The sequence below is a fragment of the Amborella trichopoda genome, chromosome 1, assembly GCF_054954075.1.
Source record: "Amborella trichopoda isolate Santa Cruz 75 chromosome 1, AtrichopodaSantaCruz75HAP2 v2.0, whole genome shotgun sequence".
NCBI classification, from domain to species: Eukaryota; Viridiplantae; Streptophyta; class Magnoliopsida; order Amborellales; family Amborellaceae; genus Amborella; species Amborella trichopoda.
This window is the reverse complement of record NC_142336.1, coordinates 5,150,045-5,176,431: the sequence shown is the minus strand read 5'-3', so window position 1 is coordinate 5,176,431 and position 26,387 is coordinate 5,150,045. Positions and strand designations below refer to the sequence as shown.

The window sequence follows — 26,387 nt, the reverse complement described above, 5'->3', positions numbered from 1 at the left end:
GATGCATTGGTAAATATTCCATTCAATAATTTTGATAAATATTTATGTTTTTGATAAATTTCTCTAAAATTTAAGCATATAATAATAATAATAATAATAATAATAATAATAAAGTTTATATAGAGCCGAGGCTCTAAACAATCAAATTAGAGCCTACCTCGAAAATTTCACTAGAAAAAGTTGTTTTGATGCCCAAATATCCTTAAATTAATCATGTCGACATCAAGATGCAAGGACATGAGAAAAACAAATGATTTCAAGTTTTGGAAATAGTGCATATTGTAACACATTTTTGGACCATCAATTTTTAAGATTTTCAAGTTTAACAGATCCGCTCAATGTAGACTATTTCTGAAGCTTTAAATTTTATTGTTAGAGATGAAAATATATTTTAAGGCTTTCACAAGGATTTTCAGTATTGAAACCCCATTTCTCGACACTACTTAAAAGTGCACTTTACTATGATTGTTTAGAGCCCCACCCTTATACAAATTGCACCCAATTAAAAATGACACCCATTATTTGATGGGATTGTCTACCAAGAGATCATTTATCTTTTATATGGTCACAATCATTCCCACTTATTAGATGTCAATTGTATGGCTTGAGGTGAGTCACGAAATCGAGAAATTTTTTTATTTTTGAACTTTTGACTTTTGACTTTTAAGGAGAGAGATGGAATTTTGAGATGATGTGAAGAGAGAGATGGAATTTGGGTTTTAGAAAGAAATGGAGTTTTGAAAAAGAGAGATGATGACCCGAGAGAGATGAAGTTTTAGAGAGAGAGATAAAATCATTTCTTAAGTTGTTGAGGTCAATAATATATAGTAAAAAAAGTTTAGGGGTTTGAAAGATAGAAAAAATAGATTTGCTTGATTACGAGTAATATTTTTAATTTTGAATATGATGAGATATAGAAGTTAAAACTAGAAGATAATATGATATTTTCTCTTGTTTTTATATGGACCACTTGTTTGAAGGTAGATGCTGTATACTTCTGAACTGCATATTGTACAAATGCGGTCTAGCCCGCAAGAAACAATTGTTCTAAACTTTTTCCAAAAATGCATGGTGTTACCCAATCCCTTATCTGATACCAATTTCAAATGTTTGCTGCTAACTTGGTTGGATTGGAAATCCAGAATAGAGGCGCTCTGCATGAGTTAGATAGAGAAAGCTTCGCCTCTGCATGACTTAGAGAGAGAAAGCTCTCTCTCTCTCTAAAAATGCCATCTCCAATCCAAACTCCTAAGTTTCTAATCCAGCAGCGCTGGTTATTTTCAAAGCCAGTCCGCCATGGCGTCAATTCTAGGTTTTTTTTCCGCCATTTCAGGGCTTCACAGCTCATATCAGACCCAGTAACACTAGCCCCATCTTCACCCCCTTTCTCTCAAATCCTCACTATCAGAGAAGCCCTAATTTCTCGCCAGAGAAAAGCAGTAGAGATAGCAGAGGAGTACTTCACCAGGTTGAACCAGACTGAGCCCCTTCTTAAAAGCTTCCTTCATGTCTCAGAGAATGTGATGAGAGATGCTGAAGAAATAGACAAGAAGATTGCGAGAAATGAGGAATTGGGTATTCTTGCTGGGGTTTTGGTGGGGGTTAAGGACAATCTTTGTACGTTGAATATGCCTTCGACTGGTGGGTCGAGAATTCTGGAGAATTATCGGCCTCCTTTCGATGCCACAGCGGTGAGGATGGTGAGAGAGAGAGACGCTATATTGATTGGGAAGACAAATATGGATGAGTTTGGAATGGGAAGTAGCACAGAGGCCTCAAGTTTTCAAGTGAGTGCCAAAATTTTCTTTCTTGTCTTGACTATTGTGTTGAAAAATAGAAGTATTTTGAAAAGAATCAGAAAAAAAAAAAAAAACGTAGTTGTTTTTCTCTCTAGAGTTATAGACGATATGTTATATAGGAATTTTATTTTTAATACCAATTGGAATCTATTTAAAGCAGAAATTTCATGATCTTTCTGGTGGTGAAATGTACATTTCACATTCTTTGCTCTCTATAATTTGTTTTATTTTTTACACTATGATCATTTCTTTTAACAATGTATTTTTCTCCCTCTCTATAATTTGTTTTATTTTTTACACTATGATCATTTCTTTTAACAGTGTAATTTTCCCTATAATCATAGTGTAAATTTCACACTACAATCTCACCTTTTTTTTTTTTTTTTTTGAACAAAGCAATACAAAGGCACACAAAATTTCACAATACTTAATAGAGCAGATACTACTAGTAGTGTTAGAGCTACTCTTAAGTGATCCGTGTAGGATTTGTGGAATCTCTGTGTGCTCTTTCTTACACCCACCTGCTCTATATTCTATTGATCAGCTGGTGAAACTGCGAAAGAAAGAAAATGGATGAACATAGTTGAGTTGCAATTGAAGGTCCTTAACAACAAGAAGTACATCAACTAGAACTTTCACATGACCACACGCATGCAATGGCGGCATGACATGCACTTACTCATTATTGGAGAGAAACTTGTTCCATTAGATGTGAAAGGACAATCTTAAGAAGCTCAACGATTAAAACAAGAGCAGGGAGGGTGCTGTTTTCTAACCTTAATCCCAAACCAAGACCTTAATATTAAAGGATTGGTGTTCATTGCTTAGTTACCCAGGAACGCCCATATATTTATCCCCAATGAGGATCAGAGCCCTTATTCGTACTTGGGACTGTAAAGTAGAGAACCTCCCCACCACCTACTCGGGCATACCTTTGGGTTTGGGGAAGCTAAAAAAAAGACAATGGGCTCAGGTTATTGACAGGATGGATAGGCGTCTGGCCAGCTGGAAAGGGAGGTTTCTTTCAATGGCATGCCACTCGACGCTGGTCAAAGCCACACTCGTCAATGCCCCGGTCTATTTTATGTCCATCTTCTACATGCCAGCCTCGATTGCTAATAGGCTGGACCAGTTCATGAGAAACTTTCTTTCGTTTGGCCAAGCGGAAAAAACCAGACACCACCTTATCTCTTGGGACAAAGTCCGACTACCCAAATCCCAAGGTGGCCTAGGTATCAGGGACCTGAGAAAACAAAACCTGGCTCTGCTAGGAAATGGTGGTGGAGATTGGCCACCCAACCCAACTCCCTCATTTGCACCAAATACAGGATCCCGGAACACAAGTGGGTGCTTGACAGGACCTCCCGCAATAGGGCCTCAAGAGTCTGGAAGTCCTTTGCATCCTTTCTTGCCCTTTTCAATCAATCTATCCGTTTCCATCCTAAAGAAGGCACGAGATTGCGTTTTTGATCCGACCTTTGGATTGGACATTCCCCTCTTAGGGATCTTTTCCCCTCTCTCTTTCACCTCTCCTCCAATAAAGAGTCCACCATAGCTGATGAAATGGTCCTTTTAGGGGGTCGTAGGTTTTGGAATCCCTCATTTAGGAGAAACCTAACCGAAGAGGAGATTTCACTCTTCATTTCTTTGTCCGCTGCCTTACACCCAATCTTCTTATCTCCATCAGGGACTGATTCTCTAGTTTGGGCTCTCTCTCCGTCTGGAAAGTTCTCAGTGGCCTCCTTCTACAACAAACTTATTCAATCCCCTACTTACCCCCTGAACCCCACCTCTGTCCTATCCAAAGTCTGGTCAACCATAGCCCCTCCAATAGTCCAAATGTTCAATTGGATAGCCTGCTGCCAACGGGCTCTCACAGTCGACCAACTTCAAAAAAGAGGCCTTTCGCTTCCTAACAGATGCGCTATGTGCCTGCAAGAGGAAGAGACGAACCCTCACCTTTTCTTACATTGCGGCCAGGCTTTCAAACTCTGGAGCCTTATACTTCAGCTGTTCCATAATCAATGGGTGCTCCCACCCTCGGTTAAGGCTCTCACCTCCTCCTATTCTGGCTAACATTGACCTAAGGCCGGCAGAACATTGTGGAAGTCAACAATCGCTGCTACCATATGGGTCATATGGATAGAAAGGAACGAGAGGGTGTTATAATGCCACAAAAACGAAGTTCCAGTGCTTTTCCATAAGGTTACTTCCCTAGTAACCTTTTGGGCTTCTACCCACAGGGACTTTGTAGGGATCCCCTCTAACACGTTCCTTAGTCAGTGGGAGAATATCATGCACCTCCAATATCACAAGAATCAAAGACCTCACAACTGGCAGGCCCCTCCAGAAAACGCCGTCAAACTCAACTTTGATGTTTGTTCGCTGGGGAACCCAGGGCCTTCAGGGGCAGGAGGGGCATTATGTGATCACAACAACAATATCGCCCTCACCTACTTAGAAAATGTGGGACAAGGAGATTCCTAGTTCGTTAAAGCTTTGGCGGTGGGCAAGGGCTCTTCAACCCTTCATGGGGCCAACTTTTGGTGGTGGAAGGAGACGCCCAAAATACCATGTCCTACTCAGAAAATGTGGGACAAGGGCTCTTCAACTCCTCATGGGGCCAACTTTTGGTGGTGGAAGGAGATGCCCAAAATACCATCTCTTGGGCAGCGGGCACCTCCCCTCCTCCTTGGTACCTCTCAAGGAATTTTGACGAAATTCACCACATATGCAGGGATATGAGCGTCTTATGGAGGCATACTTGGCGGACGTCTAACGAGCTCGCCGATCTTTTAGCTAAAGACGGAGCACGGGCAAGTGTGGAAGACCTCGACCGGTCCATCTCCGTTTTTGCTCTGGACCAGAGAGGGTTCCCAGGACTGTAGTTAGCCTTTCTTTTTTACTTGTACTCGGGTGCTCTTATAAGCCCCATTTTTTGCTACACTATAACTTTTTGTAATCTGGCAGGTGACAAGGCAAATTTTTTGTATAGGGTCTCGGGACCTATTTTTGACCAAGATACCTGTTTCATGGGTACTCGAGGTCCTCTCTTTCCTCCTTCACTTGTACTCACTCTTACAGCAATACAATGTTAACATTATCAACAAAAAAAAAAACAGCTTTTTTGTTATTTTTAAAACCCTTTCCCTGTTTGCTTTCTACAATTGAAGGTTGTTCCATCAAGCTTCAGTGTCCTCCCAACGTTTTCAGTAAAATGTAAGTGAAAGAGGCCCAAAATCATGTCAACATTCGAAACCTCACCCTTTCTCCTTTCCTTGATGCAAATGGTGATAATTTTGTTTTATTTTTCTCTGTCTAGCATTTGCAATTTTTTGTGAACAACCAACTGTCTTGGTCTCCTTCCTTAAGACTCTCACATTGTTGTCTCCATCTAACTTTCTCTTACTTGAAAATGTTATCTTTCTCCACCCTCTTATGAGAGTTATCTTTTTTGAGGAATATGTTGACATATAATATATAGGCTTATGAGAGTTATCTTACTTCGACTTTGACTCTGCTCTTTTAATTTTCTTTCTCATCGGATAGTATGCAATCCCTCTCATAGAATAGTGTTTTAAAATGATGATAGGGAATCACCAATTTGGATTGGAATTGGTGGGTGAGCAATCCACCACCCCCTGTTGATCCAGATGGGTACATTGAGTGTGCAATTCAAAACCCAATTCCAGGTTTTAAAACACTGGTTAAGACCATTGCAGTGCTTCAGCTTTTGTTTAGCTGTTTGCAGTTCCTGTCCATCCTTATGGATGTTATAACACCACCACTCCACGATATTTGTACCCTCATGGTTATTGATAAAGTAAAGTTGGCCTTGAGTGCAAGAAAATTCACAAAGGTGTTGTGACTTGGTGCAGAGAACCTGAAGAAACGGTAAAAATCAGCAAGAGAACCTAGGGTTGCCTCTTCACCCCAAGCCTGCATTCCAAAAGCCTAAGCTTAAGCTTTCCTTTCTCTTTCAATTTCTAAAAAGCATGTGGAATGACCCCCTCAAGGCCCCACACTAGTGTTTTAAAATGTAGAATGTAGTCCCAATGCAATATTTTTTGGGGGGGTGCGATGCGGCTTGATGCTGTCCAGATGAGCGTGCATCACCCCAATGCGGTCAATAAATATAAAAAGTCCTAAAAAATCTCAAAAAATAGGTTAATGCGTGGAAAAAATGTGGAGGTCATTTATGTGATAGTTTGTATTTAAATTATTCATTAACTCCAAAAGTATCAGTTGTCGGAGATTCTGTACCCACTAAGATCATAGAAGACATTAGAAAATAGAAACTAGAAACTTGAAACTAACTTTATAGAAAACAATAGAACTTAGAAGACATCATATTATCGTAATTCATAAACATTCAAAAACCATATCACAAATTTGCAACTGCAAACTTTAAAGTTACAAACTAACGGTCTATAAAGATTGAAGAGTTCAAACGTCAAGACAAATCATCATCATTTCTCAAGTCTCAAGTCTAAATCTCAAATCTTTATTAAACAAGTTATCTAGAGCGTCTCCATGTGCATCATCATCATCAATACCATCCTTGGGGGCCTCCACATATTCTTCGTTTTCCTCGGTTTCCTCGAAGTCGGCCTCCTCCTCCTAGACCTCTGGAACTAACATACGGCTGAACCGAGCATTTACTCTTTTGTGTTCTAGTGTTAAGTTGTACTTCTCCATTAGCCCCTGCGGCTAGCTCAACATCAAAAAAATTTCCACCATTCTTTTTTTCATAATCAATTTGATGAAGAAGAAGCCACGGAAGTGGCTGTTTTTGTTGTTTTGGGGGATTTAATAAACCCCCTCCCCACTCCAAAAAAACCGTATCCCGTCCTTTTCTTTTTGGGGTGGAGGGGGGTTGGAAATTACGTAAATACCCATTTTTTAAGGTTTTTTTTGTTTTTCATCACGCTGATGCAACGCATATGTGGTACGATGCTCTATGCAACCGCATATGTGGGCGCATCCCATCAAAGTGCATATGCGCTGTTTTGGGGTGCACCTCTTGGCGCATACCGCATGATGCGGCATGCGGCTGCATTTTAAAACAATGCCCCACACACCTCTTATATGTTGCAATTTAATATTCAAAGACATTAAATCTCCATATAATAATTAAAATGACAAAAAAAAAACTAAAACACTTGCAATGATAAATTTACTTCGATGAATACTAACCAATGAACAATACCTGTGAATAATACGTATGAACTGTACCCATGAATAATAATTAGTGAATAGTAACTAAAAATATAAAAGAAATCTCTAATCCCTAAAAAAGACTTAAAAACCCTAACAAAAATATAAACAAAAATATATATCCTTTGAAATTGAATTAAAAAATAGAAATAAGGATAATTTTGTTTTGCATTATTGTCCCCTAGTTGGAAAAAACTTGTCCTCGAATTTGAAGTGTGGTAAGATGAATTTAGCATCAAGGCCACATTCTTCAACCTTCTTCTTCGTTGGCTCAAATACTATTGTGGCAAGAAGAAATACCCAAGAAATGGATCCTGGTATGCCTAGTAAGGAGTTGATAGAAACTTGAGCTCTGATACTAATTTGATGTAGGGAAATTTGAGAAAACTGAAAACAACAAAACTTCAGGCCAAACACAAGTAATAACTAGGAGCAACCGAGGGTTTACTCATGCAATATAGGGTTCAGAAGCATACGCTTTTCTTTTTTTTTCAATTTTGAAAATCATATAGAATGACCCCCTCAAGACCCTACACACTTCTTATATATTACAATATTATGTTTGAAGATATTAAATGTCCATACAATAATTAAAATGACCCAAAAGAAAACCTATCTTAAACGCAAAATTTGTTGATCTACATGATTTGATGGAGAACGATGTTGATTTAAGCGTCAGTTCTCATCGAAAATCAACATGTTGTAGATTGGGATTTGCCACTTTCGATACATACTTAGATGATGAACAAGATCTTGTAAGAGATCTAATCTATGACGATGATCAAGATTATGTGGTTAAACCAATATTGGATGAAGAAAAAAATGAAGGCCTCAAAGGATAATCAATAGGGGAAATTGATGAGAATCAATAGGTGAAATTGGTTTGACCATTGAATCTTGTGCTCATCTCAAAGATGCATATATGGTGTGCCCTAAGGTTAAGCTGGGCAATTTCAGCAAGTTTATGTGGCGGAACAAACTCTATCGACATACAACAACCCTTTTCTCAAGGGCTTCTTATTTTCAATGCACGATTGTTGGGTTATGATTAGTGCAAGTACCCATAAGTCCCAGGATCGTGTTTACAATGTTCGAGTTGAAGAAAGTTGCTAGGATAACGTATTTCAAAACTCGAGGTCGAGTTTTCTCCAACTAGGGGAGAATGATGCAGGTGAAGATTTGGTTGCTACACAATTTTAATTTTACTTTTGTTCATTTTATTTTTAGAGATGTGGGTAGACTTTTTATTTTTTTTATAGTTAGAAATAGGATTCATCTGGGCTTTAGGTTACTTTCATGAAGTCCTTTTTTTTCTTGGAGTGAGTCCATATTTTTAAATTTTAAGAGAGTCTTCTTCTTTGGAAGATCCGTTTTTCCTTCGAAGTGAATCCTTTCTATTAGTAAGGGTTTGCTAAGAGATAAAAGAGTACGTTGGTTTAAGATCATTTGGATAGGAGTTAGCTTTTAGGTAGAAGGAAGGTTATCCTTAATTTTTTAGGAAGTACATTTGTTTCCATTTTTTGAATGTGGATGAGGGGATGTGGAAGGGAAGCCATCAATTAAGAAAAGAGGGATTACGTCTTTGGAAGGGAGTCTTTAGGAAGCATGGTGGTAGAAAATAAAAAGGCGGGCTGGTGTGCCATGTAATGGTGTTATTTTTGGTGGAAGGAAATAAAGTTTATGTGAGAGAGAGAGAGAGAGAGAGAGAGAGAGTTTCTTCTCTTTATTATCTCTTGTGCATGTGGTGTGTGGTGGAGGACTCGGATCCCCATGTTTATTGCCTTCTTCTTGTGATTTTCTTCTCAGTTTTTGTTTCTCTCTGTAAAACGCGGCTATATTTGTTGGTTGTTGGTTGCCTGTAATTTTCAGCTGTGTCAAAATTTGCTTAGCCAGCTTGACTTGGGGAGGCCTGAGTTGAGTCCATGAGTTTTATGACACTTTTTCTGCGTGGTGGAAGATAGAAAGTTCCACACACATACATGTACTCACACACACACATAGAATGGCATTCATGTGTGTCAACAGGGAACACACAAAAATCATATTCTTGTCAATGGAGATAATTTTAGTGGTTTATTAGGAGTAAGAAATTCATATTATGAAACACAATTATTTAGTAGGTGATATTGACACAATCCCACTGAAAAGTACCTGTATTTGGCTCTCTAATTTTCATCATATCCCTAACAAATGAATAAAAATTTCTTCTAATCCACTCTACCAAAGGTTTGGGATAACTTTAGTTGAACAATATGAAGTTTCATGAAAATAGAAAAATGAAAGCATATATGGATCATTGCAAAAGAGATGAGTAGGCACGTACCATTGACTGTTACTAAACAGTGCTTGCGTGCAATTTCTGTTCTAATTGTTGAAGAGAGGTGATGTGAACTAAAGAGTCTTGGTCCTCATGCCATGCCACCACAAACTTAAAAATGACTTAAAAAGATGGTTGGATGAAAGACTACTCATGTGCTGCACTTGCAACATTCTCCAGCTACACTCTAATGGATTGAGCTTTCTCCTTTTGGTGTCTAATATTTGAGTGGATGGCTATGCATTGTACACTTCCAATGAGAATACTCCTGACTAACAACTGACCTATTTTTTAGTTTCAACTTTGCATGTTTAACCTGTGAAACTATCATGATAATGTTCTCATAGAGTCTCTTTTATGTCTTTTATATGACTTCTTTTCACTGCTGTAGTATTATACATTAACTCAAGGTTAGGCTGAGGCACTAGACCAGATTCCTAATCTATAATGCTTTTACTGTTTTTGTTTTCTGTAACCTGTATTGGCATCTGCTTTCAATATCTCATGCATATAGAGCCTAGTATTGCTTGAGTCCTTGATCTGCAAATAATATTTAGTTTGTACTTAAGCTTTGGTAGTTTTTTTACTGGTATACTTTTGCTATAGATAACGGCAAATCCATGGGATGTATCTCGGGTCCCTGGAGGATCATCTGGGGGCTCTTCTGCAGCCGTGGCTGCAAGGCAGTGTGCAGTTTCATTGGGAAGTGACAGCGGTGGAAGTGTAAGACAACCGGCATCCTTCTGTGGTGTTGTAGGATTAAAACCAACATATGGCCGTGTTTCTCGTTATGGGCTTATGGCATATGCATCATCAATGGATGCAGTTGGATGTTTTGCTTCATCAGTTATGGACGCTGCCATTCTTCTCCGAGCAATTTCGGGTCATGATACTCAAGATGCAACCAGCTGTAAATGTGTAAGAATCTTTGTGGTCTATAATGGTTCAGACATGAAAAATTTATCCATGTTGTACATAACATATCTATGTTTCCCAAATAAGACGTGGCCTTTCAGTACCATTTTTTATCCTGTTTGGATTTTTCATGTTCCCAGTTGTGATTTCATACTTCTAGTCCATCAATAATTTCAATTTCATACAAATACAACAGATATTTATTTATCGATCTCTGTGAGCTTGTATAAATTCATTCTAAAACAACTATCGTGAATTTTGACACTCGCTCTTGCAAACCTTCTCTATAATGTATTAGTCTCCCAAGGTTTGATCGTATTGCCCATGTGCTAAGTAATCCCTTCCTCCTTTTGCCTGGTAATGAAATCATCAGATGTTTATGTTGATTGTGCACTTCTCCATAGTTTTCCTTTTAGGAGTGGAATAAATGATGCTTCACACTTTTGCTTTTCGAATTAGCCATACTAAACCTATTTTGTTTATGTGCTAACCCCATCACTGTTAGAGTTTTATAATAGATAACACTGCCTTTTGCATGTTTATTTTTTCATGTATTACAATTGCTTTGCCAAATTTTTTCATATTGATTTTGTTCTTGTGTTTTGGTATTTGCAATCGGCTTATTTTGTAGTAAGGTGAGTTGTAAAGAAGCAAATAGGTGAGCTCAAAAGAGCTTACTTCTAGGAATTTGTGACCTGACAGTGAGATCACCAACCATAAAAAATAAAAGAGCAAAGGAAAGTGAAAGGAGAAAGATGGACATTTGGAGGTGTCGTGAACCTAATTTTAACTGTAATGGTAAATTATAACGCAAACTTTCTTCTGGCATCATGTTCAAAAACTTCCTAATACTCGTTCTGTTTCTGTTGTGTTCTCACTGCTGACAAAAAGAAAATAGCAACTTTGTAACTCTGACTCTGATTATTATTATTATTATTAATTGTGCTTTCAGGAAGTCCCTGACTACACAACTGAGCTTGTTCCTAAAGATTTATTGGGATCTGAACCTTTGAAAGGGCTCAGGGTTGGGGTAATCAGAGAAACACTTGGAGATGGTGTTGATACAGGAGTAACTTCCACAATACAAGCTGCTGCGTCTCACTTGGAAGAAATTGGATGCACTGTAACTGAGGTTTTCTTCTTCTGATAATACCACTTTGTTTTTGCCAGTAAAGCAATCCCATTTAAAGTTCGCAGCGTTTATTCTGCATTTGCTTTAGTTTCCAGAATGACGATTCTTTGTCCTGGTTCAAAATCAGGCCACAACTGAAGGCTAGTTTTTTTTAAATGCTTTCAGGTATCACTTTCATCTTTCTCTCTTGGGTTACCATCCTACTACATCTTAGCGTCATCAGAAGCCTCTTCTAATTTATCACGTTACGATGGTGTAAGGTGAAGTTTACATATTTTTCCAGTATTTAATCTTTTGTTATAGTTTCAAAAAAAATCTTTTGTTACCTTATCATATTTTCCTGCTTGTGTTCTGAGATCTGGATTGGTGGCTGAATCTAAGTGGGCATTGGTCTGATTAACTCCTCAGTGGCCTGTCTAGACGTTCAGATTGGGTTTAACATAAAAAAGCGAGGAAAGGATGAAATAATTACATTCTTAACCATATGCTATTCTGCCTTGTTTCCAGCAATGTACGTACTGTTGCTGCCATATGCCATGTGCTGGTTGCCAGCTCTTGTATGTTGTGAATGTAGAGAAGAAAAAAGGTTGTTGGGAGGGGGGGGGGGGGGTGTGAGTGTGAGGAAGGGATTTGCGCCTTTTGAACCCGCTTGCTCTCGATTAAAAAAATGTTGGATTGAGCAGTCTTGACCTATTAAATATGCAAAAAATAGGTTATAGGTACACATACTTATAATATTTTCCGTGTGTGTGAATATTTCGTTCTCTACAAACTTCATCATCCCATACTAAGCTTTGTCCCTTAGAGTTTCACTTCCTTGCAAACCCTACAGGTCATCTACTGTAATAGGTTGTCAATTTACATACCATACTCAGTTATACCATGTGAGAGTTGCACTTTGACTTATTTTTTTGTTAAAATTTTAAAATCGAGTTTAATCTATTGACCATCTCCTTTCATGTACAGGTATGGAAACCAAGTGTTGGCTGATGAATTGAGATCCTTATATGGTGTCTCCCGTGCCAATGGATTCGGTCCAGAGGTACATAAGATCTAAACAATCCTGCACTATTTTGTGTCATGTACATAATACAATAATTACTTATTTTCTAGAATCATTGAGAGATTTATTTTTGAGCTTTTTTGGAAGTGATTGCTATCATAACTGCATGATACTATTTTAAAACCCAGTCTTGGGTTGTATCTAACTATGTTCTCGAGTCCAATTCAACCAGTTCGACTTGGCCAAGTTGGAACAAGATCTGGCCGAGTCTGCAAAAAATTACAAATAAAAGCCAAAATAAGGTGGGACTCGGGTGAGTTCTAGTTTCTGGCTAGGGACTTGCCAAGGGGTCCCAAGCAGCCAACTTGGGTGACTTAAGGACCTGTGTGGATGACAATTATTTTTATCTAGAGTAGACTATCTTATCTATCTAAAAGTAATGTACTCTAAGGTAATATTATTTTTTTAGCTATTTGGTAGGTAACTTGTTATGTATTTTGTTATTTAATTATTTTTTACTTTTTTAGAACCATAATTCAGGAAAATGGAGAGATTGATGAAGATGTTGCACATAAAATTAGAGCTGGGTGGGCAAAGTGGAGATGTGAAACGGAGTTTTATGTGATTGCTACATGCCAACGAAGCTGAAGGGAAAGTTCTATAGGACAGCTATGAGACCAAGTTTACTTTATGGTGCAGAATGTTGGGTGGTCAAGAAACAACATACCCATAGAATGAGTGCAGCTGAGATGACGATGTTGAGATAGATGAGTGGAAAGACAAGTGGAAAGACAAGAAGGAATAGACTTTGAAATAAATACATTTGGGAGAATTTAGATGTGACTCAAATAGGCGATGAAATGAGAGAAAATAGACTTAGGTGGGCTGGCTATGTGTGGCACACACCCAGTACTACACCTGTTAGGACGTGCGAGATAGTTCAAGTAGAAGGTTCAAAAGGCAAGGGGTAGGCCTACAAGGACGTGGTTGGAAGTGGTGAGAAAAGATATGGGGACTTATGGCCACACTAAGGGTATAACTCTTAATCGAGCAGAATGGGGGGTTAGGATTCGTGTAGCCAATCCCAATTAGTTAGGAAAAGGGTTCGATGATGATGATAATGAATTAATTTTTAGAACCTTGGGTCACAACTGAAAGCTAATAACTTTTTTGGTAGTTACTAGTCATTTTTTTAGCTATTTATGGCGAAAAACGTATGGCTTTCAGCAAATCGCTCTTGTTTTTCAAAAAGATAAACCTATATGTGAAACTGCTTTTAAATTTATCTCAGATAATTCTATAGTGACCACTGGCAAACAATGGATAATTTATTATGAGGATTAATTTTATTGAAACAATAAATTATCAATGATAACTAGTACCTCCAAACTTGCCCTTAAACACCGATTCATGATTATATAAAACGCGTGCACACACACACACACACACACAGAGACAGAATGAGAAAATCTATGCACACAAGGGAGGATAACTTTCAAATTGCAAGTAGGGTCTCCTTTCCCTCCAATTTTCTAATTTGTCTCTATGTAACTCTTACATATGCTTTCTTTAATATGGTTTCTTTCTTTGATAAGTATCTATCTTTAAAACCTCTTGCATTATCTAAATCTAACTTGAGTTGACAAACCCTTCACAATTTTTTTTTGCATTTATATATCATAATGTAACAAATACAGGGAAGAAATGGGAATGTATCTTTAAAACCTCTTCCATTAGCTAAATCTAACTTGAGTTAGACAAACCCTTCAATTTTCTTTTGCATTTATATATCATAATATAACAATTACAGGGAAGAAATAGGAATGAGGGAAATACAAAAATATAAACTTAATTATTAGAAAATAATGCTAGAAATACAAAAATATAAACTTAAATATTAGAAAATAATGCTCTATTACAACTTAAAAAAAATCATTTATACCAGATTAGGAATTTGAATAGAAATACTTAGATGCTTTTTCTCAATATGTTAGAAAAGAATTTGAAAATTATTTGAAATTGATGAAATAAATTAAATATGAAAATAAAATTAAAAAATTATATTGATAACTTGAAATAAAAAGCAACAAATAATACTTACACTTCATTTCTATTCATCATCATCATCATCATTATCATCATCATCAGAGCCTTATCCCAACTATTTGGGGTCGGTTACATGAATCATGTTCGTCATTCTACTTTATCAAGGGCCATACTTCAGTAAGACCATAAGTCCCCTTATATTTCTCACTAGTTCCATCTATGTCCTTTTGGGCCTTCTCCTTGCCTTTTTAGCCTTCCACTTAAACCAAATCACACCTCCTAGCTAGTGCTGTATTGGTTCGACATTGCACGTGGCCCGCTTACTTAAGTCTACTTTCTCTCATCTTATTGTGTATTGAAGCCACACCTAAGTTCCCTCGAATTCATTCACTTCGAATTCTATCTTTTCTTGTCTTGCCACTCGTCCATTTCAACATCTTCATCTCAGCTACACTCATTCTATGGGTATGTTGTTTCTTGACCGCCCAATATTCCATCCCATAACGCAAAGCTGGTCTCACAGCTGTCTTATAGACCCCTTCAACTTTGTTGGTATTTTGAAAATATTTTTTCATTTATTTCTCGACTACGCATCATGTAATGCATGTGCCATGAGCTAGTTTGATCATTTGATGTATGCCAAATGAATTGTCCAGTAGTATTGACATTTCCATGCCTTTGTTTCATAATTTCTAATCATTGCTTTGTGCATTCGACCATGTCACTTTCATATCATTTATAGTATCTATGTCAATATGTTTATCATTTTCCTTTAGTTGTTCATGGAACAGGGTGCAACAACTGGTTGAATTTGCATTTCTGATCAGGTCAAAAGGAGAATTCTTATGGGAACTTATGCACTTTCTGCGGGATACTATGATCAATATTACAAACGTGCTCAACAGGTATGACAATTCTAATGGGAACTTATGAACTTTCTCTCTCTCTCTCTCTCTCTCTCTCACACACACACACACACACACACACACACACACATCCATTGGTTAAATTGAGTGCTCTCTCTCTCTCTCTGTCTCTTAATTGGTCTAAAATATTTGCATGCGATTTAGTGTGATCAATCTCTCATGGAGATCAAACATGGGACTAATGAGTGCTTTATTGATTTTTTTATGTTTTAGTAAATTTTTTGTTTAGTTTTATATATTGAACCAAAAAGAAAAGGTCGGACCGCATGTTGGACCTGTTTTGACTGGACTAGCCCCTTCACTAGTTTGAGCACCAGTCCAATCCTCATAACATTGTGTGCATGTAAAGATTCTTTTAGGCCATTGCTGCTGAAACAGTGTAAGACGAATGGCCTAAATTGAACCATTTAGGTCGATCTAGATGGTGAGTGTTCAATGACAAGGGTGGGGGTATTTTGGTCCACTTTTTTTGCAAATTATTTCTTTGGTTGGCCTAGGTCAGGTTCACACCCGTCCAAAATTTGGGGTCCATCAGATTTATAAAATAATAATAAAAATCAAATGTTGAGCCGGTGTGTTGACCACAGATAGGCTCAGATTCCTTTTGGGTTGTTGGCCCTGCACCTTTTCATCAGCCCATGGGCTCATATGCACACATATATAGAGAGAGGGTATGACTATAGACTTTTTCATTTAACCCGCTTAATGTTTATTTGTTGAAAGAAATTCATGGTGTTGAATATTTTTTAGGTGAGGACTTTGGTTCAAAAAAGCTTCAAAAAGGCACTAGGTGAACATGACATCCTCATTTCACCGGCAGCCCCAACTACTGCTTATAAGATCGGTATGCCACTTCTCTTCTTCTTCTTCCTCTTCTGTTATTTTTGGTGATGATTTTCTCAATTGAGTTCATGGACCACACGAAATTTGGTGCATGCTAATCACTGAATACTATGTTCCGCTCTGCTTTTCAGGGGAAAAGGTAGATGATCCATTGGCTATGTATGCAGGAGATATAATGACTGTAAGCGACTTTGAACCACTATACATTCCTTGAATATTTTAAACTGCTTCATGTTGCTTTTCATTGATAAGATGCCAACCAGGCCTGTTGATAAATAAATAATTGATACAAGTATCTGCAATCTCTTCATGGTAATCTGGTAAATATGCCAAGTGAAATAAGGAATGCATGTTCTTTATTTTAGCATGCACCTTTATGCCAAGTTAAAAAACAATTGTTCGAAAGAATTTCTTGCTGTCGACACCTGAAATTTGATTGGTTCATGTTGTTGACAGAATTGTTATCTTGGATCACATGTAGATTCCTAGATACCTATGAATCCTTATCTATGTGCCCCTAGGATCACCAAATTTTGTGAATGTCCCCATAAACCCTAAAAATTAGCTAGAATTTCTCCATAAGAAAATTGTACCCAATTGACCTACAACCTCATTCATTTGGCAAACTCTCCCACAGTCTAAGTCTCACAGAAATATTACATTGTTAAAAAGTTGTGATGACATTTTACTTATCCATGGTACACAGACAATTTACCCAGTGTATGACACACCCTATGCTGAACATGGCATTTGTGCCGATGTGCCATGCTGCATACAAAATTGTGGAGACTTTCATGAACCACCTCGAAAGTGTGTTAGAAGCTTTTGAGGCAGTTGGGTATGCGATTTTCGACACGTCATTGATGAAACCTACCCCTTATTATCTCAGCCTATAATACCCCCCTTTGCGATTCGTTTCAGGGAGACTACTTAGTGACCAAACTGAGACTGTACGGTTCACGTTTTATCTAACTGCTCTGTAATCCGTGAGCATGGTTCTGTGTGAACTGTGAAATGTGAACTGTGGAGTGTGGATGTGCTTATGTCTTGTTTGTGTGACTTGACAGGGTCTTTGTGACTTGGGTCCTTGAGGTTGTGAGAGAGGATTCCTTACCCCTTTGTGATGTATTGTCTTGTCTGTGTGACTTGAGTTGGTCTTTCTGTCCACAAACTAGGGGAAGAGCCCTTGTAGCCTGTGGCTGCATTATGTTACTCTATGACTTGCCTTGGTTAGGTTTGATTGGCCAATCATGAGCCCTGCATAGGAGCCTTGTAGGGTATGGCTCAGTTGGGTTTGTTTGAGGTCAAGGGTGTAGCTATAGGGTATCCATGGAAGGCTTAGTAAGGGTTTGGTTCCATTGCTAACACATTCTTCCAATAGGTTTCCAATGGCTTTTAAAGGATTTTGAGAAAAGAAAATTGTGTTTTATTGCTCAAATTAGTCACCTAAATTTTGTGTAGTGAATTTGTATATTAGAGCAATGGTATCTTTGGGAAAAAAAACAACAAAAATTTAAAACATGGACTTTTATGGAATTAAAATGTTCTTTGAATGGAAGAAGATTTAGTGGGCATGGTTTGAGATTTGTGTGGGGCATAAGTGGGCCCTATATGTGGCCAGTTGTGGGTCCTGTGGAGCGGCCGAAAATGACCACGTGGTCGATAATAATATCCTTGTAAGATTTCTAAGTTGATTTGGAATGATGGTTCTTGGAATCAAGAGAGAGTTACGTGGAGGGCTTTGTTATTTGTGATTCCCAGGGAGTTTGGGTGAGAGAAAAGAGAGAGAGGTAGGATGAAGGGCATGTGCCCGGGGGTAGAGAGGGGCAAAGAGAATTTTCCTTGTGAGAGATCCACAGAGGATGAAGGGCTTGCAACCTAAGTCGGCCTAGCTTGCATCTTTTTCACTCAAAACAGAGTGAAAAAGAGCTTGCATTTTAGAAGGTTCGCCATTGGCTAGGAGAGATTGCATAGGTTTACAAAGTCCTAGAGCGTGCTTCTAGGCAAAATCAGGTTGGTTATTCCTTGTTGATTTTTGGCTGATTTTAGTCATTGTGTTGCGAATGCTCCAGCAAGGTTTTCTTGGGCAGTTGGGCCTATCTCTTTTTTTTTCTTCATTTTCTTTTGTCTTCAATAATGAAAAAAATCAGGGCCATGCACATTTGAGATGGTAATGTGCATGGGACTTTAGTAAAAGTTGTATGGAATTTTTTTGTAATTTGTACCTTGCATGAACCTATCATTGCCGCCGACAGAAACCCTAGCCTTCAGCGTTGAAATTCCCAAATCTCTCCTATTTTCTGTAATTTTAGTATCAAAATACCCCTTGGTACTTTAAAATGTTAGATCTGGCCATAGTTTCCAATCCTACCCCAGATCTCTCATCAAAACCCTAGACATAAACCTGAAGATTCCTAATTTCCTCTATCCAACCCTAGCCAAGAATTTAAGTGACCTTTTTTCTTAGATCTAACCTAGTTTAACCGTCAAAATCCTAGAAATCATAATATTGTTTCTTATAGACCACAAGTTCCATATATTCCACAAAGATCAACCATATACACTTAGATAGTTAGATTCACCCAAACCAATCAAATACCTGGTGATCTAGCTGCATCAGTCTTATATTGTCCCTTAGGGGATTTGCCCTCAACTTAGTTATCATATGCTATACATCCAGTCTGATTCGATTTGTTTCTACTTTAGGTTTTGTGCCGAGGACCGTGGCTAGGTACAAAGTCTTTATTATCCTTTTTACTTTTAGTTTTTAATTGCTTTTTACTTTTATTTCTAATTATTATTTTTTCAAAACTTTTCTTTGCTCTCCTTCAAACCTTAGATCTAGTTTTTCAATCCTTAAGCTATTTTTATTTCGAAGTGAATTATGTTCACCTCATAGGTGGTGTATCAAATAGCAATATTTGGGTTTATCTATAGCTGAATCCCTCTGTTTTATTAAATTCTTAAATTTATTTGATGTCTTTCAAAGTATTTGAGAAAACTCCCCTTCAATCTCCCCTATTCAGATGGGCAGGGTCAGATTTTGATAGAAGCATATATTAATAGGGATGGGATATAATCATACATTTGAAGATATTATTTTACCTAATATAACAACCTTGAAATTCTATGATGCCTTAGGACTTCAAACAAGTCCTCGTTTTCTCGGGTTTGCTTTTAATCAATCTGAAGGGTTTGATACTTTGACTTTTTTGCATGGACATCTATATTGGAAGCTCATACTTCACTTAAGTAGTCAGCATTTCCTATTAGTCTATTTCATCTTTCGGATTTAAATGTAATAGGTTATGTTTTTATTTCAGGGCTTCCTTCCATTGTTCTTTGTGTTGTTGTGCAATTCTAAACAGTTTATGGTGTTGAAGCAGGTCAATGTTAACTTGGCTGGATTGCCTGCTCTAGTTCTTCCATGCGGGTTTGTTCAAAGTGGAGATGTAGGTCTTCCTGTTGGTCTTCAATTGATTGGCTCTGCATTTGATGAGGTTCACTCACTCTCTCTCTCTCTCTCTTCGTGCTAGTGTGTGCGCGCTCGTGTGAGTGTGTGTGTGTGGACATGCATGTATGCGTGTATATGTGGAGATCTGCTAACTTACTCTATTAGTAATGAGTAGTGAAACTTAATTTTAAGGGGGGCCGGGGCGGGGAAAGTCTATTAGTAACGTTTTTTAACAGGCCTTTGTTTTCCGAAGTAAAATACCTACTTTGTATTGTCAATCATTTTTGGGTGGGGTTACTTCTGTCATGTGACCAGGACATAACAGAAGTTATGCATGAAGCAAGAAAGACGTTTTACATTGTTAATACAAGCTTCTTTTTTTATTGATTAGGACAGACATCACTAGAATGTCACCCCTATATAAAGAATGTCATATTGTCCTTGGTAAATAACAAAAACTACCCTCATTCAATTATAATTTGGAAATGGATAAAACTACCCTCATTCAATTATAATTTGGAAATGGATAAAACTACCCTCATTCAATTATAATTTGGAAATGTATGGTGGCAGAATTTATGTGAAACAGCTTGTGCTTGGCAAAGAATAAAATTACCTTACCCAAACTTTATTTGTAAGAGAAATATGTATACAATGTTTTCAAGACAGAAAACTCAGGGAATATATGGCATCCCTCCTTTAGGAGGATGTCTGCAAGGGAGGCTACAACTCCCTAGATGGGAGGCATATGGAGAAAAGAACCAAATTACATCTTTTCTGGAGCATTTCATATATTTGTGAAGGGTAATTTAGTTGGGTTCTATGGCATCAATGGACACCTAAAAGTTGTGAAACATCGTGGGACCTCTGTTCACCCATGGACATGGTCAAATTAAATAGAAGGGCTTCTTTGTAAACCTCAATGTTTGTGTGTTTATGTGTCGCTGAAATAATCGTGACTTATGCCTTACCAGGTTGAGGGTGCAAACAACCAATGTAGAGAATAGCCCATTTGGCTATGCACCTATATGTTCCAAATGACTAATGCGTAGTATGGCTCATGCCAAATATGACTCATGCCCATTGTGGCTCATGTCCCTAGTGACCTATACCTTATGTCCAATACTTTAGGGTTACTATGACTCGTCTAGAAACGGCTAAGGCTGTAGAAGGCTTACATCTTCATACCATCTGATACAAACACCATCTAAGCTATAGTCAAGGTAAAATCTAGAGGACTGAAACAACTAGCCTAGGAACTCTAGAAGACTAAAACAACTAGCCTAGGAACTATGTTGTCTATTATCTTCCACCTGTAAAGCACCTTTATTGGCAAGAAGGTAATGACCCACCATACAAGGAGCATACTCTTGCATGAATGCATAACAAATAGATCGGTAAAACCAGAGTCCAGAATCGTATCGGTAAAGTCCAGAATCAGATCGGTAAAACCAGAGTCTAGAAGAGCATCCAACATTCGGAAAGAGGACAATAAAAAATAGAAAGCTGTAACCACTTTCCTTCTCTCTTATGATGATTATAATGAATGGTGGACTATGTGACTGGGGAAGTCAATACCAATTAAAATTTTTCTACTCTTTTATACGTATTGGCACCCGGATCACTTACAAGTGTCCAAAATACAATTTTGACTCAATGAAATAGCCAAAACCTCTCACTTGCATGCCATTAAAAGAAAATTACATTTATCATGTAGAACTGAAAATTACATAAGAAAGCAATAGAAGCAACATAAGTACGGAATATGAAACATGTACCTTGCCTCAGGTTACCCCCCAAGGTCTTCGTACACCCCAAACCTAGTCTCCTCCACCGATGGTGCATGGGATCTTGATTCAAGAACACACCTCACAATTAGGGAAGCCTAGGCAAAAAACCCTTAGATAGCATCACATGGGATTTCCTTGACCAAGGTTCAATACATGAGCATGAGGCAAGGACCTAGGGCTAGGGCTTGTGTGGCTTGGGCATGCCATCCCTTAGGGTTAAGTTTTCCTAAACCCTAATTTTGGATGAGAGAAAGAAGAGAAAGAAGGCTAGAGTGGGGCATGCCCCCTTTGGTTGCTTAGAGAAAGAGATAAAAAGATAAGATATAGAACCCCCATAGTTAGTATATAAAAAAAAGAGGCTATCTAGTTTCTAGGGTTAGGGTTTTACCATCGTTATGAGGTTTAATCTTGACATTTGATCTTGGAGACCTACGGGGTGACGAGATCTCAATAATTTATTCTTTAGATCAGCCATCATGATTAAAGGAATGATGTGGAATCTTATCCCTCAGCTTCCATAATTCCATTCCCATCAAATATTTTGTGTGGAGAAAGTATTTAATTTATACTTATTTGATATCTTACATTTTCCAATATAATTTCAATTAAAAAATCTACACCTTAAGTTTCCAAAACTTCAAATCATCACTTGCCTTAGAAGGCACATAAAACAATAAGGAAAGTTTGCATGGGGTGGGGCGCACTACCCATGTGGGCCCCACGCTTCACGCATTTGTGAGCCCATTGAACCCCATTGGGCCCCCAATATATTAATTTTAATTTTAGATATTAAAACAAATTTTACAAAACATCCAAATATTTTATTTTTCTCTCTGATTAAAATAGAACCAAAAATTGATTTTTCGTTATATGAAAATTATTTTTCAATGAAATAAACTACTCAGAGAGGTCAAAAAATTCATTTCAATTATCTATAAAATAATTAAGACTTATTTAAACATATGAAATAAGTTTTGATGGGAATTGGATCCATAGAGTTAAGATTACGACAAATATATTGAGGACTCCATCTTCTCTAGAGACCGCATCTCACTGCACTTTCTAAAATTGACCCAACCGATCCCATAACCTACAACCTATCGTAGGGGTTCATGATTAGACTAACAAAGTCAGTCAATAAGTGAAGAAGATACGATCCTAGACCATAGATTACAAGTCCCTCCTTGAGGACAAGTCCGGGGCCCATTTCAGCAGTATGCTCCATGGTCATTCCAGCACAGTCTAGTGTTGCAGGGAGTCATCTCTTCTGCACATGTACATGTCACACACCCTTATCCAAAGGGTTGCTTCCCGGACGGCTATCTAATATACATGATGTGAGATGGTATTGATGAGGATTTAGGTCCTTCTCGTCTTAGGTTATCCATTACAAATAGGGGTCAAATCCATGTCCCCTTGTCAACTGTCTTGGGCACATCTCCGACCTCATCTAGGGATAACCCCACATCGAAACCCTTATCGGTTGTGCTTACACGATTCCCAGAACTACGAGTTTTGGACTTATCATTGAGTTATAGCTAGTCAAAACTCATGTGAGTCTAAGGCATTATCAATGCCCTATAGTCCAAGTTGGATCATACTCCCACTGGAGTCAATAATTCATTATATATTTTCAGAACATGCTCTCATAGGGCCTTTAAATTGCCACAAAAACCCAACATATACTTTTTCCATTCCCCATTATACTTAATTAATATAGGTGTTCCATCGAAATATAAAAGGTGGATGTAAATTAACAAGGTGTCTATGGGTGGCATGGTACTTTATTGCTTTTGTAAAGTCGTTTATTTTTCTTCTTTTAGCTATAGAAATGCTACATTTCGAAAGCTGGATATTACATTTGTATACTTGGTGAGAGATGATATGTGACTTTCCTTAATAACGCATTGATTCATGTTTAAAGAATCTCCTTGCACTACAAGTGGACCATTAAAAATTAATGTGAACCATTAAAAATTAACGTGAACATCTTGTTTCCGGTGACGATTGCTTATCTGAAAGAAAATCTATAAAGAGGACCTTCTGTGGAGTTTGTGCCCAATTGATCTTGAAAATGCTTCCTCATGACATGCAGTTCATCTCTAGTTACCAGTCTCTTTTAGTTTTGGGTAACTTAATGAATTTTTGTTGTATGTCAGCTTTTAGAAATTCTGATTGAGCAGTGATCTCCAAATAAATAATTCCCATGGTGTTCATTTTTCTATTGCATTCCACCCAATTCCACACTCGACATTCTTAGAGATTTCAGTGCCGATGGATAGTGATCTTAGAGAAATTACACCATAATAGGAATGGGCCTGACAACCATGAACTGATGAACTCTGCCTGAGCTAAAGGTTACCCATGATGTAACATTTGAACTCTAGGAAAAAAACCCAACATGTAGCATAGTTTAAGTGAAGAGATGCTCCTTGTCTCTATTTATTTCACAAAAAGTTAGTTGGGGGATTCCCATGGTCTAGAAATTGATTTGCCATGATAATCTTTTGCTTTTTCTAACAGTATTCCCATGGGCATCTGATGCCAAGCTCCAGCCCATGATGAACTGATGAACTCTGCCTGAGCTAAAGGGCACCCATGATGTAACATTTGAACTCCAGGAAAAAATCCAACCTGTAGCATAGTTTAAGTGAGGAGTTGCTCCTTGTATCTGTTTATTGCCCAAAAAGTTTGTTGTGAGATTCCCATGGTCTAGAAATGATTTGCCATGAGAATCTTTTGCTTTTTATTTTAACAATATTCCCATAGGCATTTGATGCTGAGCTCCAGCCCCCCAAACACCATGAAACATAGAATGAATCCACCAGACCAATCACCTTCTTTCAGATCTACCGTAGTTTTCGCCCACCTATATTCTTTTGCACGACTGCTCTTCCAGTTGACCAAACTGACTGTTTCAGAAATCTCCTTCCCTCTCAAATCGTCCCAAAGTTGAGAATCTCACTTCCCTCTTGAAACACTGTCAACTTAGCTTCCCCACCTAGTGCAAACTATACATACCTGGAAACCTCATTTCCTCACTCTTTTTGGCACCAAAAACTCTCCAAAAGCCTAAAATTCCATTTCCAACCCTGATCTGATTTGAAACTCTTGCCTTGCTAATGCAATGGTTTTTTTTTTTTTTTTCTTTAGTTTGCTATTTTTAGATTTTATGTATAGGGTTATTTTTGTCTTTTCTTCCTTGTATATATTTAAGGAGCAAAATAGAAAGTTTTCTATGGGAATTCATTAGGATATATTCTGTTAAAGGTTGTGGAAAAGGGAATCGTAGTTTTAAGAGATCTAGTCAACATAGAGATTTTTTTAAGGAGATTAAGATGAGATTTGGAAAAGAGGAGATTTACTAAGATTAGAAGAGGGAAAAATGTGGGCTAAAGAGAGAGAGAACGTGGGGAGAGAGAATATTTTTGGAGTTTTATTTTATTTTATTTTATTCTCTCTTTTTGGTTTGTATTTAAAAAGGAGAGACATCCCTATTATGAGAGATAGTGAATGGAGTAAAGAAAGAGTTCATTTGATCTTGTGAAGAGATCTTTGGGGTGGACTTCCTTGGAGACTTTGAAAGGGTATAATCTCTCAAGCCTCTTCTTTTTTTTTGTTTATTATTAATTTTCCTGCATCACTATCCCTACCCAGAACTTGTTGAAGTCTCAATGTCATGAAGGACCCGGAGAAGTACTTACTGGTTATCCATGATGCAAATATTGTGCCTTTTGTTCCCATGTACCAATAGTCTAGGAGGAATAAATGAATGATCCTCATTGTTTTGTTGGCTACAGTCCTTTACATGGTGTGACCTAGAAGTTTTGAATGCTTCAGTTAAAACTTCCAGTTGGCAAACGCCCCCATAGAGAAACTAAAATGCAAAACAATTTGTGTGATGTATGGATGACTGTGTGTCTGAGAAGTTTGAAGTGAGAATGTGCTCTGCTTGCAGGCCAAACTGCTGAGAGTGGGTCATATATTCGAGCAGACTCTTCAAAGCCCAAGATTTGTTCCACCATTGGTAGATGGCCTTACTATGTAGCACTGGCTTCCCATCCAGAAAAGCAATCAGGCCCATCCAGAAAAAACTCTTCGGCAATCAGGGGATTGAGGCTTGCGTCCCCATTCTCTATTTATTATGTTGTTTCCACATGGAGAGAGAGAGAGGTATTATGGCTTCCTAGGAACCAATTTTTTGTATTGTATAACAATAATTAGGAACCATTATTTTTATTGTAGAACAATAATAAGTTTTAACACCACTAATTGTAAGTTAACATTCACTCAAAAACAATGTCAATAATCTCGACCACCATGATTAATAATTTGAAGAAAAGAGGGATTCTGAATCTTAAAAACAAACTAAACTTTTTTCGCATATTGTTCCTTTTAGTTCTTTGCAAATCATCATATCTACACTACATTTTTAGATTCAAAATTCGAGATCTGAAGTGGTAATGCATTTAGATGACTTGAAATTGTTTCAGATCCTAAATTTATCCCTTCCCCCTTCCCCCCCCCCCCCCCCCCCCCCCCCTCTCTCTGTCTCTCTCCTGATTTATTAGACGTCTCTCTCCCTTCCTTTGAAACATCTAATTATCTATTTCAATTTGGAACATTAGACAGTTGCACATCTCTCTTATATTGCAAAGCTTCAGATAAAGTATTAATTTCATGTAACCAAGATTGTCACCTACTCATCCATGTACTTATTTCTCTCTGCTTACCCATCTACTACTAAAGAAAAAAGAAGCAATCAACCACATAATATCTACTCATTTTTCTTACTTCTGGAAAACTTTTTAAAAAATAATTCGATTAATATGACTAATCTTCATTAAATAATCAATTAATAGGGAGCTGAAAAGATATTATTTTACGCATGCTCCTACAGGCAAAAGACACATTGGGATTTGTTTGATATAAATATTTAGAGAAA

General features: G+C 37.7%; 1 protein-coding gene across 6 annotated transcripts; it reads left to right on the top strand.

Moving 5' to 3' along the window:
• The first annotated feature begins 761 nt into the window (after positions 1-761).
• On the top strand, positions 762-25,810 carry LOC18426111 (Amidase family protein). Of its 6 annotated transcripts, XR_016049517.1 has the most exons (11): positions 774-1,787; positions 9,940-10,251; positions 11,201-11,380; positions 11,546-11,640; positions 11,801-11,891; positions 12,347-12,422; positions 15,257-15,334; positions 16,106-16,199; positions 16,330-16,379; positions 19,585-19,698; positions 25,401-25,650. XR_016049517.1 is itself a non-coding variant. In XM_006832777.4 (10 exons), exons 1-10 carry the CDS (start codon positions 1,227-1,229, stop codon positions 25,488-25,490), a joined length of 1,650 nt encoding a protein of 549 aa, XP_006832840.1. In that variant the 5' UTR covers positions 762-1,226; the 3' UTR covers positions 25,491-25,810. The 6 variants fall into 6 exon arrangements, 2 of the variants coding, with proteins under 2 accessions (XP_006832840.1, XP_088714611.1); XM_006832777.4 differs by lacking the exon at positions 11,801-11,891 and having other exon boundaries at positions 762-1,787; positions 25,401-25,810; XR_016049514.1 differs by lacking the exon at positions 11,801-11,891 and having other exon boundaries at positions 15,221-15,334; positions 25,401-25,810.
• The last annotated feature ends 577 nt before the right edge of the window (positions 25,811-26,387 follow it).

Coding starts and splice junctions, on each gene's coding strand:
- LOC18426111 (XM_006832777.4), top strand. CDS start 1,227: ATGCCATCTCCAATCCAAACTCCTAAGTTTCTAATCCAGCAGCGCTGG. Junction 12,423..15,256: donor CCAATGGATTCGGTCCAGAG/GTACATAAGATC, acceptor ATTTCTGATCAG/GTCAAAAGGAGAATTCTTAT. Junction 15,335..16,105: donor ATTACAAACGTGCTCAACAG/GTATGACAATTC, acceptor AATATTTTTTAG/GTGAGGACTTTGGTTCAAAA.